Raw genomic sequence first — 24,337 nt, 5'->3', positions numbered from 1 at the left:
CATAAAACACAAAAGCGTTTTTTTAGAAGAAAGTTCTTGAAAATGATACCTTTTTAAATTGAAATTGATACAATGTATTATTCCTCTTCTTTTTTCAGTCAGATTCTGAAGAAGAAACTTTAACAGAAGATGATGATGAAGAAGACAAAAAGATCACAAAAGACCAAGATTCTGGAGATTCTTCAGGTCATGTGACTCAACAAAATGTAACCTTGTCAACTATTGCAGCAGCTGACAACACTACATTTTTTGAGATAGATGATGTACAGCCATCAGATACTGGACTTGCTTGGTTACAGAAAAATTTGGTTGTACAGTATTGGCGTGGTCATGGCTGTACTGAGGAGGGGTCAGAGGGTCATGACTCCTGTAATCTGACACGTGATTGGTTAGTTTTCTTGAAATGGGAAATGACATAAATTGATAATTGGATTACAGATAATTTTAAGATCAACATGATCAAAAAGAATATCTTGCTGTAAGAGCTGTTGTCTTGGGAATAGAAATTAGTTTCACAAGAAACATACCTTAATTTCGAAATTTAAAGGACAACTTTAATTTCTTTTGACTTGTCATTAATATGTTATTTTTGTAGAAGTATAAAAATGTTTAATATATACACTAATTCTCATGTTGATTTGACATTTCACTCCTGTCCACTCAAATTCAATCTCTGATTTCAAAAAAATATTGAATACAAAAACTTAACTTATTTTTCCATAGTTTTGTATACTGTGGATTCATTATTATTCGTGGGATACCAATTTTCGTTGATTTCGTGGGTAGAAGTGAACCACGAATTTAAATGTTCAACGAATAACGAATTTTCTATAGGTTTGTATGCAGACTTTGACAAACCACGAAATCAAATATCCACGAAAAACCAAGTTTTCCTCAATCCACGAAAATTGGTACCAACGAAAATAAATGAATCCACAGTAATCAACTTCTTGGCTTATAAGAAACTAAATGGCATGTGTACTTCAAAAGGTCCACAGGGACAGAAGTTTTCCCAACTCTGTATGAAAATAAGAAATGACTATGGGTCACCATACAGCCTTCAACAGTGAGAAAAAACCATACTGAATAGCAAGCTATCAAATGCCCAGAAGTGACAAATGCCAACTCCCACCATTGATGGGTTAAAATGACAAGTTTCATGCATTGTATAGTTATATATTTTTTTTACTAGATAGTGGCCACAACCAGCACCATCAAATTGTACCAATATATTTAAAGGTGATCTGTTGTTTTACTTACAGGGAAGCATACAAACAAGCTAGTAATCCCCTGTATGGTGAACCAGGCCATGTGTTGATCACAGAAACCGTGCTGATTAGAGAGGTCTTATGGTAAACACTGATAAATGTATATAGAAGAGACATTAATCGTTGAAATCCAGATATGGTGTAAAAAAATTTGCACCTTATGTTTGCGGTATACTGTCTTTTCCGCAAGTTTATTGTTTGCTGTTTGGTATTAAATTAATAATATAGATCCATTTTGTTACATCTTGTGATCCGTTTATTTGGCAATCGCCAATGGCAGTCAGCAGGGTTTAAGAACATCCGTTGTTGAACCTGTTAGTCAAATGCGTTTTGTTTAAATACACTTTTTAGCTCACCTGGCCAGAAGGGCCAAGTGAGCTTTTCTCATCACTTGGCGTCCGTCGTCCGTCGTCGTCTGTCGTCGTTAGCTTTTTACAAAAATCTTCTCCTCTGAAACCACTGGGCCAAATTTAACCAAACTTGGCCACAATCATCATTAGGGTATCTAGTTTAAAAAATGTGTCCGATGACCCATCCAACCAACCAAGATGGCTAAAAATAGAACATAGGGGTAAAATGTAGATTTTGGCTTATATCTCTGAAACCAAAGCATTTAGAGTAAATCTGACATATGGTAAAACTGATTATCAGGTCAAGATCTATCTGCCCTGAAATTTTCAGACAAATCTTACAACCTGTTGTTGGGTTGCTGCCCTTGAATTGGTAATTTTAAGGAAATTTTGCAGTTTTTGGTTATTATCTTTGAATATTATTATAGATAGAGGTAAACTGTAAACAGCAATAATGTTCAGTAAAGTAAGATCTACAAATAAGTCGTCATGACCAAAATTGTCAGTGGACCCCTTTAGGAGTTATTGCCCTTTATAGTCAATTTTTCGTAAATTTTTGTAATCTTTTACAAAAATCTTCTTCTCTGAAACTACTGAGACAAATTTAACCATACTTTGCTATAATCATTATTAGGGTATCTAGTTTAAAAAATTTGTCCGATGACCCCGCCTTCCAACCATCATGGCAGACTTGGTTAAAAATAGAACATAGGGGTAAAATGCAGTTTTTGGTTTATATCTCTGAAACTAAAGTATTTAGAGCAAATCTGATAGGTGGCAAAAATGTTCATCAGATTTAGATTTATCTGCCCTGAAATTTTCAGACGAATCCGACAACCTGTTGTTGGGTTGCTGCCCCTGAGTTAGTAATTTTACAGAAATTTTACAGTTTTTTTAGCTCACCTGGCCCGAAGGGCAAAGTGAGCTTTTCTCATCACTTGGCGTCCGTCGTCGTTAGCTTTTTACAAAAATCTTCTCCTCTGAAACCACTGGGCCAAATTAAACCAAACTTGGCCACAATCATCATTAGGGTATCTAGTTTAAAAAATGTGTCCGACGACCCCGCCAACCAACCAAGATGGCCGCCATGGCTAAAAATAGAACATAGGGGTAAAATGTAGATTTTGGCTTATATCTCTGAAACCAAAGCATTTAGAGTAAATCTGACATAGGGTAAAACTGATTATCAGGTCAAGATCTATCTGCCCTGAAATTTTCAGACAAATCTGACAACCAGTTGTTGGGTTGCTGCCCCTGAATTGGTAATTTTAAGGAAATTTTGCAGTTTTTGGTTATTATCTTGAATATTATTATAGATAGAGATAAACTGTAAACAGCAATAATGTTCAGCAAAGTAAGATCTACAAATAAGTTGTCATGACCAAAATTGTCAGTGGACCCCTTTAGGAGTTATTGCCCTTAATAGTCAATTTTTAACAATTTTTCGTAAATTTTTGTAATTTTTTACAAAAATCTTCTTCTTTGAAACTACTGAGACAAATTTAACCATACTTGGCCATAATCATTATTAGGGTTTCTAGTTTAAAAAATTTGTCCGATGACCCCGCCTTCCAACCATCATGGCCGACTTGGTTAAAAATAGAACATAGGGGCAAAATGCAGTTTTTGGTTTATATCTCTGAAACTAAAGCATTTAGAGCAAATCTGACAGGTGGCAAAAATGTTCATCAGATTTAGATTTATCTGCCCTGAAATATTCAAACGAATCTGATAACCCGTTGTTCGGTTGTTGCCCCTGAGTTAGTAATTTTACAAAAATTTTGCAGTTTTTTGTTATTATCTTAGATATCATTATAATATCTAATATCTAATACTATTAATTATGATTTTAACCTTATTTTACATGATTTCCAAAGCATCAGTAAATACAGGTGAGCGACACAGGCTCTTGAGAGCCTCTAGTGTTATTATCTTAGATGTCATTATAATATCTAATATCTAATACTATTAATTATGAATTTAACCTTATTTTACATGATTTCCAAAGCATCAGTAAATACAGGTGAGCGACACAGGCTCTTGAGAGCCTCTAGTTCACTTTTTTGTTCTTTTGGAAAATGTTGTTTGTGCTGTATTTAGACCCCTCTACCAAGAAATTTGTTTTGCATGCACATGTATAAAAATTGCGTTTTTTATCCAACGCAATCATAGGTTTGAACGTTGTTTTCATATATATTATATAATTGTGTTGTATATTTATAACAGAAAAGATACTGATGGCAGAGAGAAGTCCTTAAAATTTATCCATATGTTTTGTGTCATGTTTTTTATAAATGACAAAAATATCATTTTGATTGCTGATGTGCATAGAATGATTTAGGTTCTGTTAATTCAGATTTAATGCATGATTAGTGTTCTCTCCACATATTGCATTTCATTCAAAATTCTGTTCAACTGGTCAAAAAGTTTACCAAACTGTTGTAGAAGAAGTACAGTCAAGTCGTCAATGTTAGTAGTGCAAAATGAAAATATAAGGCATTCCAGTATTGCATATTCCAATTCTTTCCCAAATCAATCATAAACAAGTTTTATAAGTGTTACTTTACAATCTTATACAACAACAGAAGAGTTTAGTATATATATCAAAATAAGAAAAAAATGTTCTGTTTAGGCACTTTTGTACATTGTTTTTGTATTTAGATTCACGAGTGTTTGGCCTTTAGAGAGCCTTTACTTTGCAGTTGTTTATTTTCCAGGATGTTGTTTGGAGTAAAAGATTCATTTATATTTGTGTACACTGGAGAAAAGTTCCTCATTAGAGATAGCATAGTACTATCACATTTAACAGAGGTAAACAAATTAGTAATTTGAGTCATTTATACAATGACTTATAATTTAAAAGTGTGAATGGAATAATCATATGCCAGGTCAGTTATTTTTGTGACCGTATTAAATTGGATACTATACATATTTAAAAATGGACAAATATGTAGTCTATTGTTAATCAATATATGAGTTTGTTATTGGAGATATTTTCCTGTAGGCTTTTCATCAACAAAATAACCAATGCAATTTATACCATAAGTTAAGCTTGTAATGAATTAATTTAGAAATATTTAAGTAAAACTTAGTCTATTATGTGAGGTTGACTGAAGTTAGTTGTGGACAGTTCTATTGTGTTCCCTATAGTTTTTTTCTCCCATTCTTTTTGTAATAATTTTGCTTCTTAACTTTTGTCTTTTGGCTTTTAAACATGATAGTTGTAAAATTAAAAGGGTGTGTATGTCACGATTTGGAACGGCCACCTTCAGACACACACACACACAATTGTCTTTGAACATTTTTTTATATCCTGCAAAAAAAACTTTCTGGATTGGTGCTAACTTTACTAATACACTTTAACCAAGTAAGTTTCAGCAATGTTATGGTCTAGCATTGTATAAATTCCTTGAATATAACAGAAAAACTTGTATTAAGCTATAGCAAATCATCAAGTTAATATGAAAATTTTGCTTTTCTTCTACAGAAAATGGTAGACAGCGTTCTTTATGATTTAACAAAATATGGAGGATACATTCAGAAACTAGAGAAATTTGAACAGGAAGTGACATCATGTAGTTACCATGCCAACAGTGATGATAACATAATGAGTCAAACATATCAGTCTTTCCAAAGTGCTGTTGCCTTAGGTTTTTTGGATTCATTTAAAAAAGAGATCACTAGAATAGAAAAGATAATAGTAAAACAAGGTTTGTTATATAGCTGTTCAAAAGACAATGTTAAATTCTGGCCCTGTTTAACCCTTCGATTGTGATGTTTTTGTAATGAATGTTGTGTTGTGTGCAGTATTAATCTTTTATAACTTGCAAAGAAATTAGAAAACCTCTTCAAACTGACTTTTCTGATGTCATATCTGTAATTATGAGGTTAAACCATTATATGTTTGAATCTAAAAAATCTAGAAAATATAGTATAATTAGTATTCCAAGTAATAAAAGTTTGTAATTTTTCCAAAGTTTGTTTGGAAAACTTTATTTGTCATATTCTGTCCCTATTGGGTTTGTCAGCAGCGGACATATATTTCCCTAGCATGGCCAAAGGGTTAATTAGTCCTTAAATGGATATATAGGTATCAGGCTGCAATATAAACTTGCTTATAAAGTCTCTATTAAAACCAAAAATGTCATTAATCTATAAATACTGTTTGTAACATATGGAACATAAGATATACCATATATCATAATGTGATATCATTTTTCAGAGGAAACCGTAACATTATCATCACTGCATGCCACACTGAAACCATGGTTACACAAGCTAGACATCTTGTATTCTGTGTATGTCAAGGGTATAAAAGAAGCAGAATGGTTGCCTAGCAACTACCAGAAATCATCTCATCTGATAAGTGTTTTATATGAAGCCATTACAGAATTTGATGCTTTGGGAGAATTCTCTAAGGATGTTGTAAGTTGAAATAGGGGGAAATCCAAGAAGAAATAGGGAGGAACATTTTACAAACATACTCCAATATTGTCTTTGATAATTTAATTATAAATGATGAACTATTTTCAAACTGAGATCCTAAGACCCTTATGGAAGTATACTGCAAAAACAATACCATTAAAAACACTAAGATATATTCCAGAATTAAATGTAAGTTTTTTTTTCTCCAATACCTCTCCCCATACAATTTTAATTGGAAAATTAATGCATAATTGTATGAAATTTTTATTGCAAACCCTTCTTGCCCTATATTTTTAATATTAGGTGCCTGCCAACACACGATTATGATTATGAATAGATTACATGACTTGTTATTATACTCCTGCTCCAAAGGGTGGGGTATACTGGTTAACTTTGAACTGTCCGTATGTCTGCAAGACATGTCTTTCACATTTTTTGTGATTTTGAAGAAAATTGAAAATTGTGATATTAATTATAGCAATTTCAGTAGCTGTTGCATACAAATAGTGCTTTCAAAATTTAAAATCCATGTTTTCATCATTACAAAACCTATTCTGTTGCAATTTTCACAATGATAAAAACATCTAAAAAAATTTTAAAATTAATATTTTACAGGTGGACCTGTTATTGCCTCTGTGGATACAGACAACTAAACCATACATAGATATAATAGATAATTGGATTACCAATGGTATATTGTGTGATCCTAGACTGGAATTTATTGTCAGAAGGTATATCACATAACAAAAGTATAAGTAGTAATTTTTGCAGTCTACTATATAAAAGTAAGAAGGTGTACATGTGGTATGATTGCCAATGATACAAATATTCACAAGAATACAAATGACATGGATGTAGGCACTTAAAGGTCACCATACAACCTTCAACAATAAGAAAAACCCATACGAAATAGAAAACTATAAAATTTTACAAAAGATTTTTTGTGGTTTATACAGAGTTTGGAAAAAGGTATTATTTGGAAATTGTAACTGTAATGTGACACATAACATATTGAAAAGCCTGAAATTGTTTAAGCTTAAAAGAATATTAAATTGGTTGGTTTGCAAAAAAGTTCAAATTTTAATAAATGTGCTGGAAATCTCCCTCTTTGTAGGAATAGCCTTCAAAAAAGGAAAACAGAAATTATGCCAAAATATGGGCATTACAACAGACCCCATCAACAACCTTGCCTGATTACTCTTAGAAAATAGGCCTTATGAATAAAGCATTGTCCAGACAGCCTGTAGCTTGATGGGTTTCGATGTGTATTGTTAATAGTGATCTCAAGCTTGATTTAGGTGTCACAGATACAAATATATCTGCCATTACAACTTTATATTTCATTAATATCATCATCATTCTCACAATAAAGAATAGTCACATAAATAATGGCCACACTGCAAAAGGATACATTTAATGTTCTCACAATTCTAATCATAGCCTATTATGGCACAGAAGCAAAATGTGTCTAGATAAAACAACAAAAATCCCCTTTGCTTATCTTGACCTCTAAACATTATATTGTAAAAGTAAAAGAAAAATATATTACAATCATCATTCAAATGATCTAATATCTGACATCAATGAATTGAGGTGAAACATATTGAGACACTTTTATTAGCTTAACTTGTAAATCTTTGTGATTTGTTTTAGAAATGAAAATGTGAAATCCCTGGATGAGAAATTTTGGGAAATAGCTTTTACCATACATGTTCCTGAAGATGATCCGTCAAAGAGCAAGACTCTGGATCAGACAGACACATTGGACGACACATCTACCTTTTCAGGTAAGTATATATTGATCCATCAAAGAGTAAGATTCAAGATCAGACAGACACATTGGACGACACATCTACCTTTTCAGGTAAGTATATATTGATCCATCATAGAGTAAGACTCAAGATCAGACAGACACATTGGACGACACATCTACCTTTACAGGTAAGTATATATTGATCTAACATGTAATAAAGTCAATTCCATCTGACTGGTTAACATGGTAGAACATACCAGTATTTATTTCCATGGAACTATCAACTAAGAAGTTTACTACTTTTATCTGTAGAACTAAAAGGGATTAAAGTTTATTCTATCAAACTGGATAACTAAGGAAGTCCTAGTAATTTTATCTAGATACTAAATAGAGAATGGTCTTCTTGCAAGCTGTGAGGCCTCGGTGGCCGAGTGGTCTAAGAAGTCCAACTGCTGTATCACTAGAGTGTCAACACTCAGGTTGCGAGTTCCAATCCCACAAAAACAGGTGTGCACAAGTCTAATCTTAATTGAGCTCCAGGTCCTTCCACCAATAAAAACTGACCGCCATGACATAGCACAATAGTGCTGAAAGTGGCATTAAACACCAATCGATCAATCAATCCTGCTAGCTGTTATTTTTTTAAGGCTTTCTAAGTATTAACTTCCATATCTTGATTCTTTTATTCAAGGCTTGAAAAATCACTTAAACACAACATTAAAATAAATGTCTATGCATAGTGAACAGAATACATTCCTTTTTTTATTTACAGAATTCTTTAGCCACTGGGCACCACAATTTTTACAACCTGTCTTGGTAGAGATTATTTTAGCTGGAAAATCAATGGAACTCCTACAGGATTTAGGAAAATTAGCAGAAGTTGTTGGCCATAAAGGGGACATCAGTTAGTACATGTATCTATATATAGTAGAGTCATATACATAACAATTGATGAGAAAAGATAGGAACACAAGATTTGAATAGCAGGCAGTTTGTATAAAATTGAGAATGGAAATGGGGAATGTGTCAAAGAGACAACAATCCGACCATAGAGCAGACAACAGCCGAAGGCCACCAATGGGTCTTCAATGCAGCGAGAAACTCCCGCACCCAGATGTGTCCTTCCGCTGGCCCCTAAACAAATATGTATACTAGTTCAGTGATAATGGACGTCATACTAAACTCCAAATTGAGATCTCAACCCTCCCCCTATACCTCTACCTCTAGCCAATGTAGAAAAAACAAACGCACAACAGTGCACACAGTAAAACTCAGTTTAAGAGAAGTCCGAGTCTGAATAACTGACTAATGACATGATTACCTACCAAGTATGAAATAGAAAAAACTAGTACAAGTATTTATAAATTGGCATAAAATAAAGATTATTGTTAGGGTTACTGCTCCTTGCCTATCAAATGGTTCAAAAAGTAAAAAACGAGGTTTAACCTCCAGATAGCACTTTCCTTTAATTGTCTAATGATAATAACGATGATGATGATGGATGGCTGCTTAACTTGCAGCGGCAAATTACTATACATATTCATATAAAACAATTTTCTTAGTGCAGAACTTAAAACTATGACAATTCCACAACCACATTTCCATCTTCATGGTTTTAGCTTCCATTTACTTTTATTATTCTATTTCAGCCTACAAAGCCACTCCATTGTATACAATGTTCCTGGACTCACTCCAAGATATGTTAGGTACAAAAAGCAGTACAAAAGAGTTCCAGCAGGAAAAGACAACTCATTCATATTCTCTGTTTTCACCCCACATAGAGCAGCAGATGAAAATCAAAGGCATCTATGATCCATTGTTAAGAATAAATTTTGAGACCATATTTTCAGCCTGTGTTAACAATCTGGAGAGAAGTTCTTTGTTAGATACATCTTATAATGATTGGTTAGTTATACACTTATATTTAATATATTATAAGCATACTGTAAATTCAGAAATTATTGCGATGTTTTTATTATTGCGAAAAATGCGACAGGGTTATAATCGCAATAATTTAAACTCGCATTTTGAATTTTTTTATATGAATTAAACAGAATTTTTCTCAATATCGCAAAAATTAAAATCGCATTTTAGTCTAAAATGACAAAAACGCAATAATAAATGCACGCAATAATTTCTGAATTTACAGTATATTGGTTAGACCGAAAATAGAATTTAGATTGTTTGATGTTGCTTACCTACCCGAAAAATTATGACACAAATTCAATTTTCTTTTTAAAGATTTTTACCAGCTCTAAACGTCATTTTCTTGTTAAAAACATGTAACTTATGTTGTTTGCCAAAAAAATAAAATTCCTACCTACCTACCCAACCCTACAAGGCATAGGTAGGCAACATCAAACAAAGAACTTTTTAAGGGTGGCATTAGTTAAACACTTATATTTAGGATATGATAAGCATAATACACAGTAGGTTGCACTATTGGTTTCAAAAGTATGAAAGTACCTCATCGACCAAATCTTTTGAAAAGTTGGGTATGGTTAGGCCCTTTTTGGACCTTTCAATTAAAAAATCAAAATGTATAAATCTATAAGAGAACATACTATTGTTGAAACACTAGTCTGTTAAATATCAAGATTTCATATTTATAAAGTTGCCATACATATTTATATCCCGGCTTTAAAAAAGGGGGGTATACTTTTATTATACCCCCTGTTTACCGAACACTTATCTCATTTTACACATGACATCCAAGTTGAAAATTTTCGTAAATTTTTCACAGGAACTACATTACAAGAATTTCTGAAATTTGGTTTCAGTGTTTATATAAGTCAGCTATACCATGTTATGCGTATTTAGATTCATCACTCAACTTCTTGTTTACCGTCAAGTATTTGGGCTGGGGGTATCATCATTGAGCAGTAGCTTGCAGTTTCACTTGTTTCTTCAGCCATTCAAATTTCTTCATTTAAACAAAAGCTGGGTTTTTTGTTTTAATTGTTCCAGGAGTAGGCCTGTTCTTCATATGCAAATGGAGCATTTGGTTGGTTCTGGACTATTAACATGATTAATAATGTTCTACTCAACTAAATCTTCTGATGCCATATACTGTAAATTCAGAAATTATTGCGTGCATTTATTATTGCGATTTTGTCATTTTAGACTAAAATGCGATTTTAATTTTGCAATATTGATAAAAAAAAATCCTGTTTAATTCATATAAAAAATTTCAAAATGCGAGTTTAAATTATTGCGATTATAACCCTGTCGCATTTTTGGCAATAATAAAAACATCGCAATAATTTTTGAATTTACAGTAAATTAAAGATGAAAGTCAATATAAATTATATTCCAATGTGACTATCTTGATATGATTACAGGTGATACAAATCTTTGTACTACAGATTTATAAGATAATAGTATTGTATTTGAAGTATTGCTTGTGTCAATTGTTGATTTGATGGTCACAGATTGAGGTTACTGGCAACATCTTAGCAGAGCAAGTAATCAGATATTCGCATCAATCAAATAAAAAACTGATGCCCCTCAATCTTCAGACTCAATGCTTTTATCTTAATTCTAATGCAACTGAAATATATTTAAAATCAGTCACATGACGTCTGCTCTTACACACAGACTTTCAGACCATCATTCATGAAATGAATGCCCTGAAATTGATGATGTTAGCCAATTGAAATGAGAATTAGATTTATTTTTTCAGGTTAACAGTCTCTTTGGTAAGAGATGGATTACAGCCAATAGATCAGTTACTTCAGAAATGTTTATATCCACACATCAAACAGAAATATGTACATGTCTGTTCTAAACTTGTGCAGATTTTGAAAGAAGAATATCATCTTATGGAATATCTGGCTACAATGAGGGTAATGCTATATTGGTTTATAAATTGCCTTAAAATATATGCAATGTTTTGTAAGAATAAAAAAGTAAAAGGTATATATTAAGGGGGGGGGGCGCAATCAAAAAGTATGGTGGAGAATAGCAATAAAAGAACTGTTTCTTTGCTTTTGATTTTTCATGTGCGGATAGCTATTTTCTGTCATGATTCCATTGAAAAAAGAGACATAAAACCATTGTGGAAAGAAAAGAAAAATTGCATACACAGATTCTTCTACTTGCAATTTTTACTTATATCAGTTTATAAATATAATCCATACCTCCTTGGAAACAGTTTGCAAATATTCATCTATAGGACATGAAGTTGTGAAAATTTATTTTTAGAGTTCCTGCTTTGATGTAGGAATTCTACGGTTAGTAGGATTGACAGTTGTATTTTATTTGCCACCTTGGTTGTCTCTTGGAAGCTTCCTTATCTTAAGTGCCAGAGGTCGTGGGTTTAAAACCTGGAAGGGTCAGCATGTTGGTCTAGTACAGAGCAGTGTTTATATCCATATTACCTTATAATTGTCTCATCCTGAATATGCATTAAGTATGCCACTTGACATTAAACAGCCATTCATTCATGTATTTTATTGTAGCAAAATGTATCTTTTTTTACAGCATTTCTTTCTGATGGAGGCAGGTGATACCATGTTTGACTTCTATACACAAATATTTGATATGGTAAGTATCTTGTCTTCTGAATAATTCAATAAAAATGTTTTTGTGCCAACTCAACAATATATGGCAACCAAAAGTGAACTTCAACATCTTTTCTATGTATCATTGGCTTATTTACCAAAATTAAACTAAAATAATGTATTGTTAAGCACACAGCTGACTCCATCTATCACCGAAAAATAAAACAATTTGTCAAAACAAAAAATGAAAACTTATGAACACCAACAAGTGATTTGTTTTGGGTTTTTTTTATACCCCGCCGCAGCAGAGGAGGCATTAAGTGTAACCCTTGTCAGTATGTCCTTTTGAACATCCCAAAATTGGTTTTTATACGCCCGTTTACGGGACGTTTTATGGAATACCTATGTCCGTCCGTCCGTCTGGATGTCGTCAACATGTCGGACATTAACTCAAAAATGCTTTAACCAATTTGCATAAAACTTTGGTGAATTGTTTACATCTATTGACGTGAGCTCCCTTTCGTTTTTTATAGATTTTAGGTTTTACGTTTCCAAGTTATGGGGTTTTATTCATTTAAAAAAAGGGGGATTTTCCAGTTTTCAGACAATAACTCAAGAATGCTTTCACCAACTTGCAAGAATGGTGAATTGCTTATATCTATTGACATGAGCTCCCTTTCGATTTTTTATATATTTTAGATTTTACGTTTCCGAGTTACAGGGTTTTATTCATAAAAAAAGGGGGATTTTCCAGTTTTCGGACAAAAAATCAAAAATGCTTTCAGCACTTCTTATGAAACTTTGTTGAATTGTTTATATCTATTGACATTAGCTCCTTTTAGAATTTTATAAATTTTACATTTTACATTTCTGGGTTTTATTCATTAAAAAGGGGGGGATTTTTCAGTTTTCAGACAATAACTCAAAAATGCTGTCAGCAATTCTTATGAAACTTTGGTGAATTGTTTATATCTATTGATGTAAGCTCCCTTTACATTTTCTTAAATTTCTAATATGACATTTAGAATTAATTGAACTTTAATTGTTTATAGTCTGACAACAGATTTACTAAGTATTGTGCAACAGCACAGTGTATTGCACAACAGCAAGAAATCTTTAATTGAATATAAATTCAATTCATATAACCAATTTCAAGTTCTTTGACTACATTTATTCAAAAACCTATAATATGTCAAATATTTAATACAATCCAAATTCAGACCTGTATCAAGCTTGAATATTGTGTCCATTTTTGCCCCAACTGTTCAGGGTTGGACCTCTGTGGGCGTATCCAGCTGCGCTCAGCGAAGCAGTTTATTGTTCTTTAACTTTAGTTAGCCTCAACCAAATGTTATGAAACTTATACATAATGCTTATTACAACAAAATACAGATCAAGTTCAAATTTTTGTGGCATCACTTTTACCGTTCTAGAGTTATGCCCCTTTATAACGTTACATGCAAGAGGGGGCATCATCTGTGTCCATTGACACATTCTCCATTTATTTTTATCTGCCTTCTATCTTTAAGCTACGAATAGAAAGAGATGTGGGGTATATTGTAAATTCAGAAATTAATGCGTTCATTTATTATTACGACTCCTTAACCCCTGGCAAAAATGCAAAAAATCTAATTAATGTGAATGCAAATATTCTATGAAGGATTTCACTACTGAAATTGTGAATGTGAGTTTTTGTTATAACGAACCTGGTACTGTTACATTTTTCGCATTAATAAAAACATTGCAATAATTTCTGTATTGACAATATGTCATTGGCAAAACAAGCAATGACTCAAAAAAAGGCAAAAGACTTCTAGAGGTCTAATCTATTTTATGATTAGATAATCCTTTTCTCATTCATGAATTCTATTCAAAGAATTCGTTTTTTTTCCCTAGTAAAATGTCCTTAAATTATTTATTTAAATTATATTGTAGATACGTCTGAATGAACATTGGAGAGATGCTTCTGTTTTAAATTTGTGTTTACATGAAGCTCTGCAAGCCAGATTTCCAGAAGAAATTAACAGGTTTGCATAAGAAATGATATAAATTTGTTATTTCAAACATATAACCTAGGTGGTTTTGTGGATGCATGCTCTGCTATGGTGTAGGAGGTTGTAGGTTCATTTTACAGCTTAATCAAACCAATAACATACAGTTATTTAAGTATTGAATGCTTCATTTTGTAAATTTATTGGGGTGTAAAAGTGTTGACCGAAGTACATTTTGTATGAAGCTCGAAAGCACTTCAGTCTAAAAATGTGTGCACGGTCAACGCTTTTTCACCCCTATAAAAATACTAAAAGAAGCATTCAATACTTTTAATTACATTTTTTTGCTAGAATCATGAAAACACGATTTCTATCAAGTTTTTCTTTTATTTACCTGTGCATTTTATTGTGGAAGCTGGTGTCATCATGAATGTTACATTTCATTTTGAAATGAAGGTTAATTTCAGATAACCCAAAAAATGGGGGAAAGAAACTTACCAAAAGAAAAAAGGTTAAAGTACACAACAACAACATCAAGACAAACCAATAAATATACATTTAGTTTAAACTAAAACAGATGGATCTATATCTGATGATTTGCTTCGACATAAATGATAAAGTTTAAACACTTAAAAGTGTTGAGAAAGTCTTATAACAACAACACTTTAGGGACTGCTGCAGAAAATTTATCGATCTACATGTTTCGGTGCCTAGGGCACCGTCATCAGTGTTGTTGTTATAAGACTTTCTACATTTTATGTGCTTTATCATAATGATCCTGCTTACCCGAGGTATCCACTTCAGGGACTCTACTGTACTACAGATTCAACAGGTGTTGGTTCACTTTCGTTTGTAACTTAAAAGTGTTGTTTAATTAACCTGCAGTAATGTGAACATCAATCATTTCAGCCAATGATGACTAATATTCTTTTTTTTCAGACTGGACATAACTGTGGAATCTTTAAATCCTAACAAAGAGATAAACCCTATTAATATAACCGACTGTGTAAAGCTTCAGTTCAAAGTTCCTTGGCCAGTAAACGTGGTCATCAATTCACAGTGTCAACAAGTATACAATGAAATCTTCTGTTTTCTCTTACAAATTAAAAGGGCAAAATATTGCTTAGATGAACTTAGATTTTTTGGTGAGTTTTCTTGATTTTGTAACTCATTTTGCTGAATTATCAAATGCTGCTTATTTTTGGTCATAATCCATCAATAATGGACATTCAGTGCACATGTATATCATTATCTTTTCGCTATTGCTATGATATAGATATGTCATGTTAAAGACCCTCGTCAATCACTTTAAAAAATATTCTAAATAAAATTATTCAGAAGAATGATGTTTATTTAACAGACATTTTTATAATTCTGGTGATTCATTTGTTTTGGGGGGTACCGATTTTCATGGATTGATGGAAATTGTATTATTGTGGATATCTGATTTCATGGTTTTGCCAAATTCTGCAAATGTGGCAATAAAAAAATGTACTTCCTAGAAATTAAATTTGTGGTTTAACTATATCAGTGAAACTACGAAAATTGTATCATTACCTCTCTGTCAAAGTGTTTGGTTTTAGGTGACATTATTTGACATCATTTGTGCGTTTGTTGGGCATAAAATCTACATCAGTACGTTGTCAGAGCTAAGGGATGACTATTCTAATGGGGATAAATTCCATAGGACTGCTTCGATAACTGTTTTTTAAAAGATAGAATTAATATATTTCTTTAGTCAGGGTTGGATTATGTACTTAAGAATAAAGACGGGTGTTTGAAAAATGTCAAGCAGTCAAAATTACTTTATCAGTTCAAAGATGCAGGGATCCAGTTAGCCCATAAAACGTTTAAATGATGTGAGAAATCAGAGTATAGTCAAAGAGTATTTCTGGAAATGGAAATGATATGGATCAAACGTATTAATTATAATGAATCCACAGTATGACAGCTGGTAACTTGATGTCTAGGATTTGAAAGAAAAAAATGTAAAATTTGGTAGATGTTCACAACATGTCATATCAACTACTGAGGAAAAATCACAAAATTTAATAAGTAGCAGCAAAATCCTGCTTAGCACTCCAGAAGTCACTAGCTAAATCATGTAAATCTTCAAAGCATCGCAGAATTAAAAAAAAAATACAAACCATATATATAGATATGACTCGTTTAACAAGAAAAATTAAATTTGTAATGTATCAATACATAACTTTTTGAATTACAGATTTAGAAAAAGATAACATTTTACACAGCATTTCTACAGATGATATCACAATATCTATGAATGAGGGTTTACCACAGTCAGCACGAATCCATCGCATGCAGGTTCTCAGAATGAGGCTCCTACACTTTGTCAATAGTCTACATAATTATATAATGACTAGGGTGAGTATTTTATTGGAAACATTTATTTTACATTTGAGTTTTAAAAATCAGTACAAAAATGATAACTTGTCAAAATTTTTAATAATATGATTGGATAAGATATATAATCCCTTGTGAATTCAAACTTCAAAAACTGCTTTTTTTTCTGCTACACAGCATTTAGAAGTCTAATTTCCTCCAAATTAAAGTAATGTGGCTGGTTAGTCTTGCTGTCAAACCTTCATTTTTCTCTTTTTAACTGAAAGATGGACTTAGTTTTTACAGTCTCAGGCGAGACACATGTTTCCATTAAAACCCATTACCATTGCCATCACTTGGAATCTGTCGTCTTCGTAAACTTTTTCATAGATCTTCTCCTCTGAAACTACTGAACCAATTTCAACCAAACTTGGGGAGAATGATCCTAATGGTATCTAGTGTAATGTTTGTGTTTTTATACAGGTCTGTCTACAAACATGGCCTTCATGGCTAAAAATTGAACATAGTGATAAAATGCAGTAGTTGGCTTATATCTCAAAAACTAAAACAGATAGTGCAAAACTGACATGGGGTATAAATGATCAGCAGGTCAAAATCTCTTTGAGGAAATTTTCAGACAATTGAATTTGGAGATATTGCCCCTGAAATAATAATTTTTATGAAATTTCTCAGTTATGCTGAAAATTTATAGATAAAGAGAATTTTGAACATCAAAAATACCAATGAGTAAGAAATGAAGTTGTCATTTGATTTCTTATAGAAGTTATTGCCCTTGAAAGATTATTTCTATTAAATTTTTAAGGTTTTTTTTCAGAAACTATGATAGAAAGACAGAAACTTCAAACAGCAAAAATGTTCAGCAGTGAAAGACCTACAAATAAGTCAAAATGACAGAAATTGTCAATTGATCCCTTCTTGGAGTTATTGCCCTTTGAAAGATAATTTTTTACCGAATTGTTTTATGATTAGTTTTTTCATAGAAACTATGATAGATAGAGAAAAACTTCAACAGCAAAAATGTTCAGCAAAGTAAGAGTTGCAAATAAATCATCATTACCAAAATTGTCAATTGATGCCTTATAGGAGTTATTGCCCTTGAAAGATAATTTTTACCAAATTCTAGAATTTTTCGCAGAAACTTTGATAGATAGAGAGAACCTTTTTAAGTAGATATAAGAAGATGTGGTATGAGTGCCAATGAGACAACTCTCCATCCAAGTAAAAATTTATAAAAGTAAACCATTATAGGTCACAGTACGGTCTTCAACACGGAGCCTTGGCTCACACCGAACAGTAAGCTATAAAGGGCCCCAAAAAATTACTAGTGTATGTTTAAACATGCATTAATATACATTCAACAGCAAAATAATCATTAATGCGAGATCTACACAAAAAATGCCAGGTGAGTGAATCAGGCTCTTCCTAGCCTCTTGTTTAAATATATATTTAGAATAGGACAGATTGAGAATTGAAGAAAGTCTTATAACTTCTTTTTTTTTTTTTTTTAGATTTTACATAGCACTGGATTAGAATTTAAAGAGGAGCTACAGAAAGCTACAGATTTAGACCAGATAATATCCGTCCATACTAAATTTGTAAATAAAATTCATGAACGATGTTTACTGCATAAAAAAGTGGCATTCTTAAAAGAAGCAGTGATGAGGGTGCTGAATCTTATTCTTACATTCCAATCCAGATGGGATCAGGGCATACAGGAAGTCAGGTGAGATGATTAATAGCTGTCACTTATATAAGGGATTAGTATCCAACATCTTGATTCATTTGATTTTTTTGGTGTTTTATGCCACTTTCAACTCTATTGGCAATTTCGTGGAAGCCAATTTTTATAGGTGGAGGTAGCTGGAGAGCTTTGAACCACCTACCTTTGGTAGGAAAACTGACAATCCTTGTCAATTAAAATTGGAGTCAAAGGCACTTGCCACGTGTAGGATTCAAACTCACAACCTCAGTGTTGACAGGCTAGTGATACAGTAGTTGTACTACTAAGACTACTCTGCCACCAGCTAGTGATACAGTAGTTGAACTACTTAGACTACTTCGCCACCAAGGCCCCTTATCTAGATATGAAAAGGACAGCATTATTTTGATTAAGTACATGTATAAAAATGCAGTCATAGCTGTTGAGAGTTTTTTTACCAAATATAAATAACATATATATACATAACACTAAAACAGAGAGCATATGGATTTAAGCAGAATGTATAAAATGCATAGATATAGCACAGACAAATTGAATTACATGCAAAGCACTACTAAAATAAAATTATAAGTACAACTTCACATGCTAAAACTGAGGCACAACTTAAATAGCATTTATCAACTGAAACGAACCAAACTAGACATAAAAAGTTCAGTATTACAACACTTGATATATTAATTATACCCCAGCTTTAAAAAAGTGGGGGTATACTGTTTTACCTCTGTCTGTCCATCCGTCCATCCATTCATCAGTCCGCCCATCCGTCCGATGAATATTTTTCGTCGCATCTTTCTCAGGAACTACATCATAAGGATTTCTGAAATTTGGTTTCAGGGTTTATATAAGTCAGTTATACCGTGTGCTGCGTTTTTAGATTCATCACTCAACATATTCCTGTTTACCAAACACTTACATATTTTTACACTATTAAAATTATCCAGTTGCTGCGGGGTATCATCAGTGAGCAGTAGCTCGCAGTTTCACTTGTTTTATTTCTGTCTTCATTTTTTAACTCACCGGTTGGGCCCCATGTGAGTTTATGCCATCACTTGGCATCCGTCGTCGTCCGTCGTCTGTCGTCTTCTGTCGTCGTAAACTATTTCAAAAATCTTCTCCTCTGAAACTACTGGGCCAAATACCTTCAAACTTTAATTAAATGTTCCTTAGGGTATCTAGTTTTTTGTTATTATCTTGAATATTATTATAGATAGATATAAACTGTAAACAGCAATAATGTTCAGCAAAGTAAAATCTACAAAAAAGTTGATATGACCAAAATTGTCAATTGACCCCTTAAGGAGTTATTGCCCTTTAAAGACAATTCTACACAATTTGTTCATCAAGTTTTCTAACATTTAAAAATCTTCTCCTCTGAAACTTCTGTGCCAAATACCTTCAAACTTCATCTAAATGTTCCTTAGGATATCTAGTTTATAAATTATATCCGAAGTTTTAATCCATCGACAAACATGGCCGCCATTGTTAAAAATAGAACATAGGGGTCAAATGCAGTTTTTGGCTTATATCTCCAAAACTAAAGCTTTTAGAGCAAATCTGACATGGGTAAAATTGTTCAATTGGTCAAGATCTATCAGCCCTGAAATTTTGTAGACAAATCGAACAACCCATTGTTGGGTTGCTGCCACTAAATTGGTAGTTTTGAGGAAATTTTGCAGTTTTTTGTTATTATCTTGAATATTATTATAGATAGATATAAACTGTAAACAGCAATAATGTTCAGCAAAGTAAGATCTACAGAAAAGTTAAATGACCAAATTTGTCAATTGACCCCTTAAGGAGTTATTGCCCTTTAAAGACAATTTTACGCAATGTGTTCATCAAGTTTGCTAACATTTAAAAATCTTCTACTCTGAAACTATTGTGCCTAATACTTCTTAACTTTGAATGAATGTTTCTTTAGGAATCTAGTTTATGAAGTGTATCAGAAATTTTGATCCATCTTCAAACATGGCCGCCATGGCTAAAAATAGAACATAGGGGTGAAATGCAGTTTTGGGCTTATATCTCAGAAACTAAAGCATTTAGAGCAAATCTGACAGGGGGTTAAAATGTTCAAAAGGTCAAGATCTATCAGCCCTGAAATTTTCAGAGACACCGAACAACCCATTGTTGGGTTGCTGCCACTAAATTGGTTGTTTTAAGGAAATTTTGCAGTTTTTGGTTATTATCTTGAATATTATTGAAGATAAAGATAAACTGTAAACAGCAAAAATGTTCAGCAAAGTAAGATCTACAAAAAAAATTATATGACCAAAATTGTCAATTGACCCCTTAAGGAGTTATTGCCCTTTAAGGACAATTTTACACAAGTTGTTTTATGTTTTTTAACTTTAAAAATCTTCTCAAATGAATCTAGTATAAATTTTGTATTTCATTTCCTTGTACGTCAAGAAACATAGACACTATGGCTAAAATTTAACATATGGGTAAAAAGCAAAAATAATCATTGATGAAAGATTTAAGCAAAAAAAATAACAGGTGAGCGATTCAGGCTCTTGAGAGCCTCTTGTTTTTTTGTTTTTTTTTACATTTCCCTTATATTAGATTTTTGTATGTTGAAGAATTGAAATATAAACGATCAAGTGTACTTGAAATATATGAAAATTGACAGATTGATTCATTTTGACATGATGTAAATATGTTACTATGAAATAATAAAATTTGAAAATGAAACTTTCTTACAAAATACTGTTTATTGGGAAATTTTCATGTGTCTTATTTTTGCTGTGTTCTTGGTGGACATTTTCCACCAATTGTAGCCTTCACAAACATTACACTGTCAACCTAAATGCCTTTAACAAGGTAATACAACACAAATTATGAACACAGAGAAGATTTAACTGCCCCTTCTAAGGCTAAAACCATGAACAAATTCTGACACAAAAATAACCTGATAAATATTTATTTTTGTGGGTATCAATTTTTCGAGGATTTAGGAAAACTTGCATTTTCGTGGATATTTAATTTCGTGGTTTTGCCAAAGTCTGCATACAAGCTTAAATAAAGACAATTTGTAATTCATTGAACATTTATATTCGTGTTTCACCTATACCAACGAAATCCACGAAAATTGGTATCCAACAAATAATTATGAATCCACAGTATGCACTATTAGAATTTAGTTTGCTCACTTGTGTATCAAACTGTGATGAAACAGAATACTAATAGTTTGTTCTTAGTTGCTTAAAGTGATCTTAATAATTTTAGTGTAAAAACCATTGTTGTGATGGAAACAGAGTTCTCCAGATGTATACAGTTTTTATCTTCCTTCCTGAATAATGTTATTAAGAGAGGATCCTTTCCTCATTGTAAGTACATATTTTTAAATTTTTCAGGTCAGAAAAGGGTCAGGTTAACTGTTGTAATTAACTTGTGTGTTATTAAATTATCATACTTAAAAGAGTAATACTCAAAGAGATGTGCAAACATGTTATTAAACTATCATGCTTAAAAGAGTAATACATGGATATATATGTGCAAACATGTTATTTTATTCATGAACAACTGTTTTCATCAGAATGGTTAACAGTTTTTTTTTTAAATACATTTACATTTTTAAGTGAAAACTAAAATCAGTGATATTTCCATAACAGATATATATATATATATAGTCAGACTTGACACTTGCTGTGTTTAAAGGAGATGTGGGACATACATTAACTAGACAGTAACCCAAAAAAGCAAACTAACAAAATGCATCTGGGGTAGATGAATTGTGCCTGCCAATCATGCAATAACTTATGATTTGTTCAACCAAGGTTTTTAAATTTTAATATGTTGATACTAATGACAAAAGGAGGGCAAGTTAAGTTCGATATTGATGATTTTCACTTTTGTGTCCAGGAGTTATGGTCTTGATAGATTGAAAATGGCGCTTTGTGTTGTTTTCTTGCAGTTACCTATGAACTACTTGTGACCAATGCATTTAAATTTTAATATGTTGTTACTGATGAAAAAATGGAGGTCAAGTTCAATATTGATGATTTTCACTTTTGCGTTCAGTTGTTTTGGTCTTGGTAGATTGAAAAATGGAACTTTATGTCATTTTCCGTGCAATTACTTATGAACTGTTCAAGCAATGGTCTTAAATTAGTAATATGATGTTATTTAGAACAAAATGTTGGTCAAGTTTGATATTTATGATTTTCATTTTTGTCGCTCAGAAAACCCAATTTGCTGTCAATTTAACAGCTCATTCCTTGTCTTCTTGTCTTTTTTAATTTCATACAAGATTTCTCTGAAATAAAACAACAACTATTAGTTTTTAAATAATTCCTAATCAATGGGAATAACATTAAAAATTTTCTCTCTGAATTTAATTCAAATTCTTCAATAAGAAGCAATTTTTTTTCTTTTTAGGAGAGTGGAAATATGATATGATTTTATATTTATCCTTAAAAAATTAGCAGATATCAGACATATTTTACCATTAACAGATTTCATCAGAAATATGTTGTTATACAAGTATCATTATATTTTACAGTGGAAAGTTTAGCCTTTGCTTTGATTACCTCTACAGAACATGTTGTCAAGAACTGATCATGGAGAGAAAAAAGATGATTTGAGAAGGATACAGATTCATAAACAGTGATGTTTTGGTTACAAGAGCGCAATTATTCGTAATGCATTTTCCATAGGGCACCAGTGGTGTTCCGTATTTTTTTTCTCGAAGACTACACAAACTAGCAAAAAACGGGTAGCAGTTCCTGTTACTGGAAATGCCAGTGTTGCATAACAACCAAAAAAATGCATATGGTCATGCGGCAAAATTGACTTAAAATGCAGTTGAAAAACATCATCTATTTTTTTGGCTTAATGAAAAGGGCATATTTTTAATGGCTCCGACATGCAGAAATGGAAGATATTTTCTATACTTTGTAAAATGTGAATTGGATTTTTTTAAACCTAATTGGATAAGCTTTCGATTAAAAGTAATTCCAATCCTGTATCATCCAATCAGAAGCCGTAGAAGATTCTATACCGAGAACCATCTTGGGGTAAAAAACTTGCCGGTAAAATGTAAACAAATAATTGCGCTCTTGTAACCTTTTGTCTGATCAGTCAGGAGACTAATTAGAATAACTAACCAATACTTTCAAAAAAACTTGTTTTTTATTTATGAATGTTTCTTCAATTGAAAAATGATAATTTATGGTATGATCTTTTTGTCTTGCCTGATACAAATTTTATCTGACACAAGATATAGGGATGCATATATACACAGGCCATAAACATGGTGGTGTCACATATTTGTACACAATTTCATGTATCAGAAGTAAACAAAGTTATAATATATGTATTTTGTGTTTTGAACTTTTCTTCTGGTATTTCTTAGTTTTTTGTTTCTTTTTACCAATACCTTTTCTGATAAAACACTTAATGTTCGAAAAACATGGGGTTTTCGCAAACAGCACACACACACACATTGTTTATCATCTTAATTGCGTGTTATACCGTTTTTATTTGTCTTTATACATTTTAAAATTTTACTGTTTAGTCCATTTTTGGTAAAATTCTTTTGGCGTTGCTCGATATTTATACATCCCGTCATTGTGTTATTGTGCTATGGTCATTTTTGTCAAGCCCTTGACTTTAGTCGAAAAAGCGAGACATAGCGATCCTACATTCCGTTGTCGTTTTTCGTCGGCGGCGTCCACAAATATTCACTCTGTGGTTAAAGTTTTTGAAATTTGAATAACTTTCTTAAACTATCCTGGATTTCTACCAAACTTGGAGAGCAGCTTGTTTATGATCATAAGATAGTATCCAAGAGTAAATTTTGTAAAAATAAAATTCCATTTTTTCCGTATTTTACTTATAAATGGACTTAGTTTTTCTGCCGGGAAACAACACATTCACTCTGTGGTTAAAGTTTTTAAAATTTTAATAACTTTCTTATACTATTTTGGATTTGTACCAAACTTGGACAGAAGCTTGTTTATG

The 24,337-nt window shown here is 32.1% G+C and overlaps 1 protein-coding gene across 1 annotated transcript in view; it reads left to right on the top strand.

Annotated features, from left to right (window-relative positions):
- LOC127723191 (gamma-tubulin complex component 5-like) overlaps window positions 1-23,689 on the top strand; it is a 32,893-nt gene extending 9,204 nt beyond the window's left edge. The window contains exons 6-22 of the mRNA XM_052229715.1: window positions 99-388; window positions 1,263-1,352; window positions 4,336-4,429; window positions 5,106-5,328; window positions 5,841-6,043; window positions 6,659-6,774; window positions 7,697-7,830; window positions 8,569-8,700; window positions 9,446-9,701; window positions 11,479-11,641; window positions 12,279-12,341; window positions 14,234-14,325; window positions 15,229-15,434; window positions 16,514-16,674; window positions 18,162-18,376; window positions 21,602-21,702; window positions 22,878-23,689. Of these exons, the coding sequence (XP_052085675.1) occupies window positions 99-388; window positions 1,263-1,352; window positions 4,336-4,429; window positions 5,106-5,328; window positions 5,841-6,043; window positions 6,659-6,774; window positions 7,697-7,830; window positions 8,569-8,700; window positions 9,446-9,701; window positions 11,479-11,641; window positions 12,279-12,341; window positions 14,234-14,325; window positions 15,229-15,434; window positions 16,514-16,674; window positions 18,162-18,376; window positions 21,602-21,702; window positions 22,878-22,933 (2,595 nt within the window). The 3' untranslated portion in view covers window positions 22,934-23,689. The remainder of the gene's footprint in view (window positions 1-98; window positions 389-1,262; window positions 1,353-4,335; window positions 4,430-5,105; window positions 5,329-5,840; window positions 6,044-6,658; window positions 6,775-7,696; window positions 7,831-8,568; window positions 8,701-9,445; window positions 9,702-11,478; window positions 11,642-12,278; window positions 12,342-14,233; window positions 14,326-15,228; window positions 15,435-16,513; window positions 16,675-18,161; window positions 18,377-21,601; window positions 21,703-22,877) is intronic.
- Window positions 23,690-24,337: the final 648 nt, after the last annotated feature.

This window comes from Mytilus californianus, unplaced genomic scaffold (genome assembly GCF_021869535.1).
Source record: "Mytilus californianus isolate M0D057914Y unplaced genomic scaffold, xbMytCali1.0.p SCAF_13, whole genome shotgun sequence".
NCBI classification, from domain to species: Eukaryota; Metazoa; Mollusca; class Bivalvia; order Mytilida; family Mytilidae; genus Mytilus; species Mytilus californianus.
Note: the sequence above shows the minus strand (reverse complement) of the source record. Positions and strands in the feature narration are given on the sequence as shown.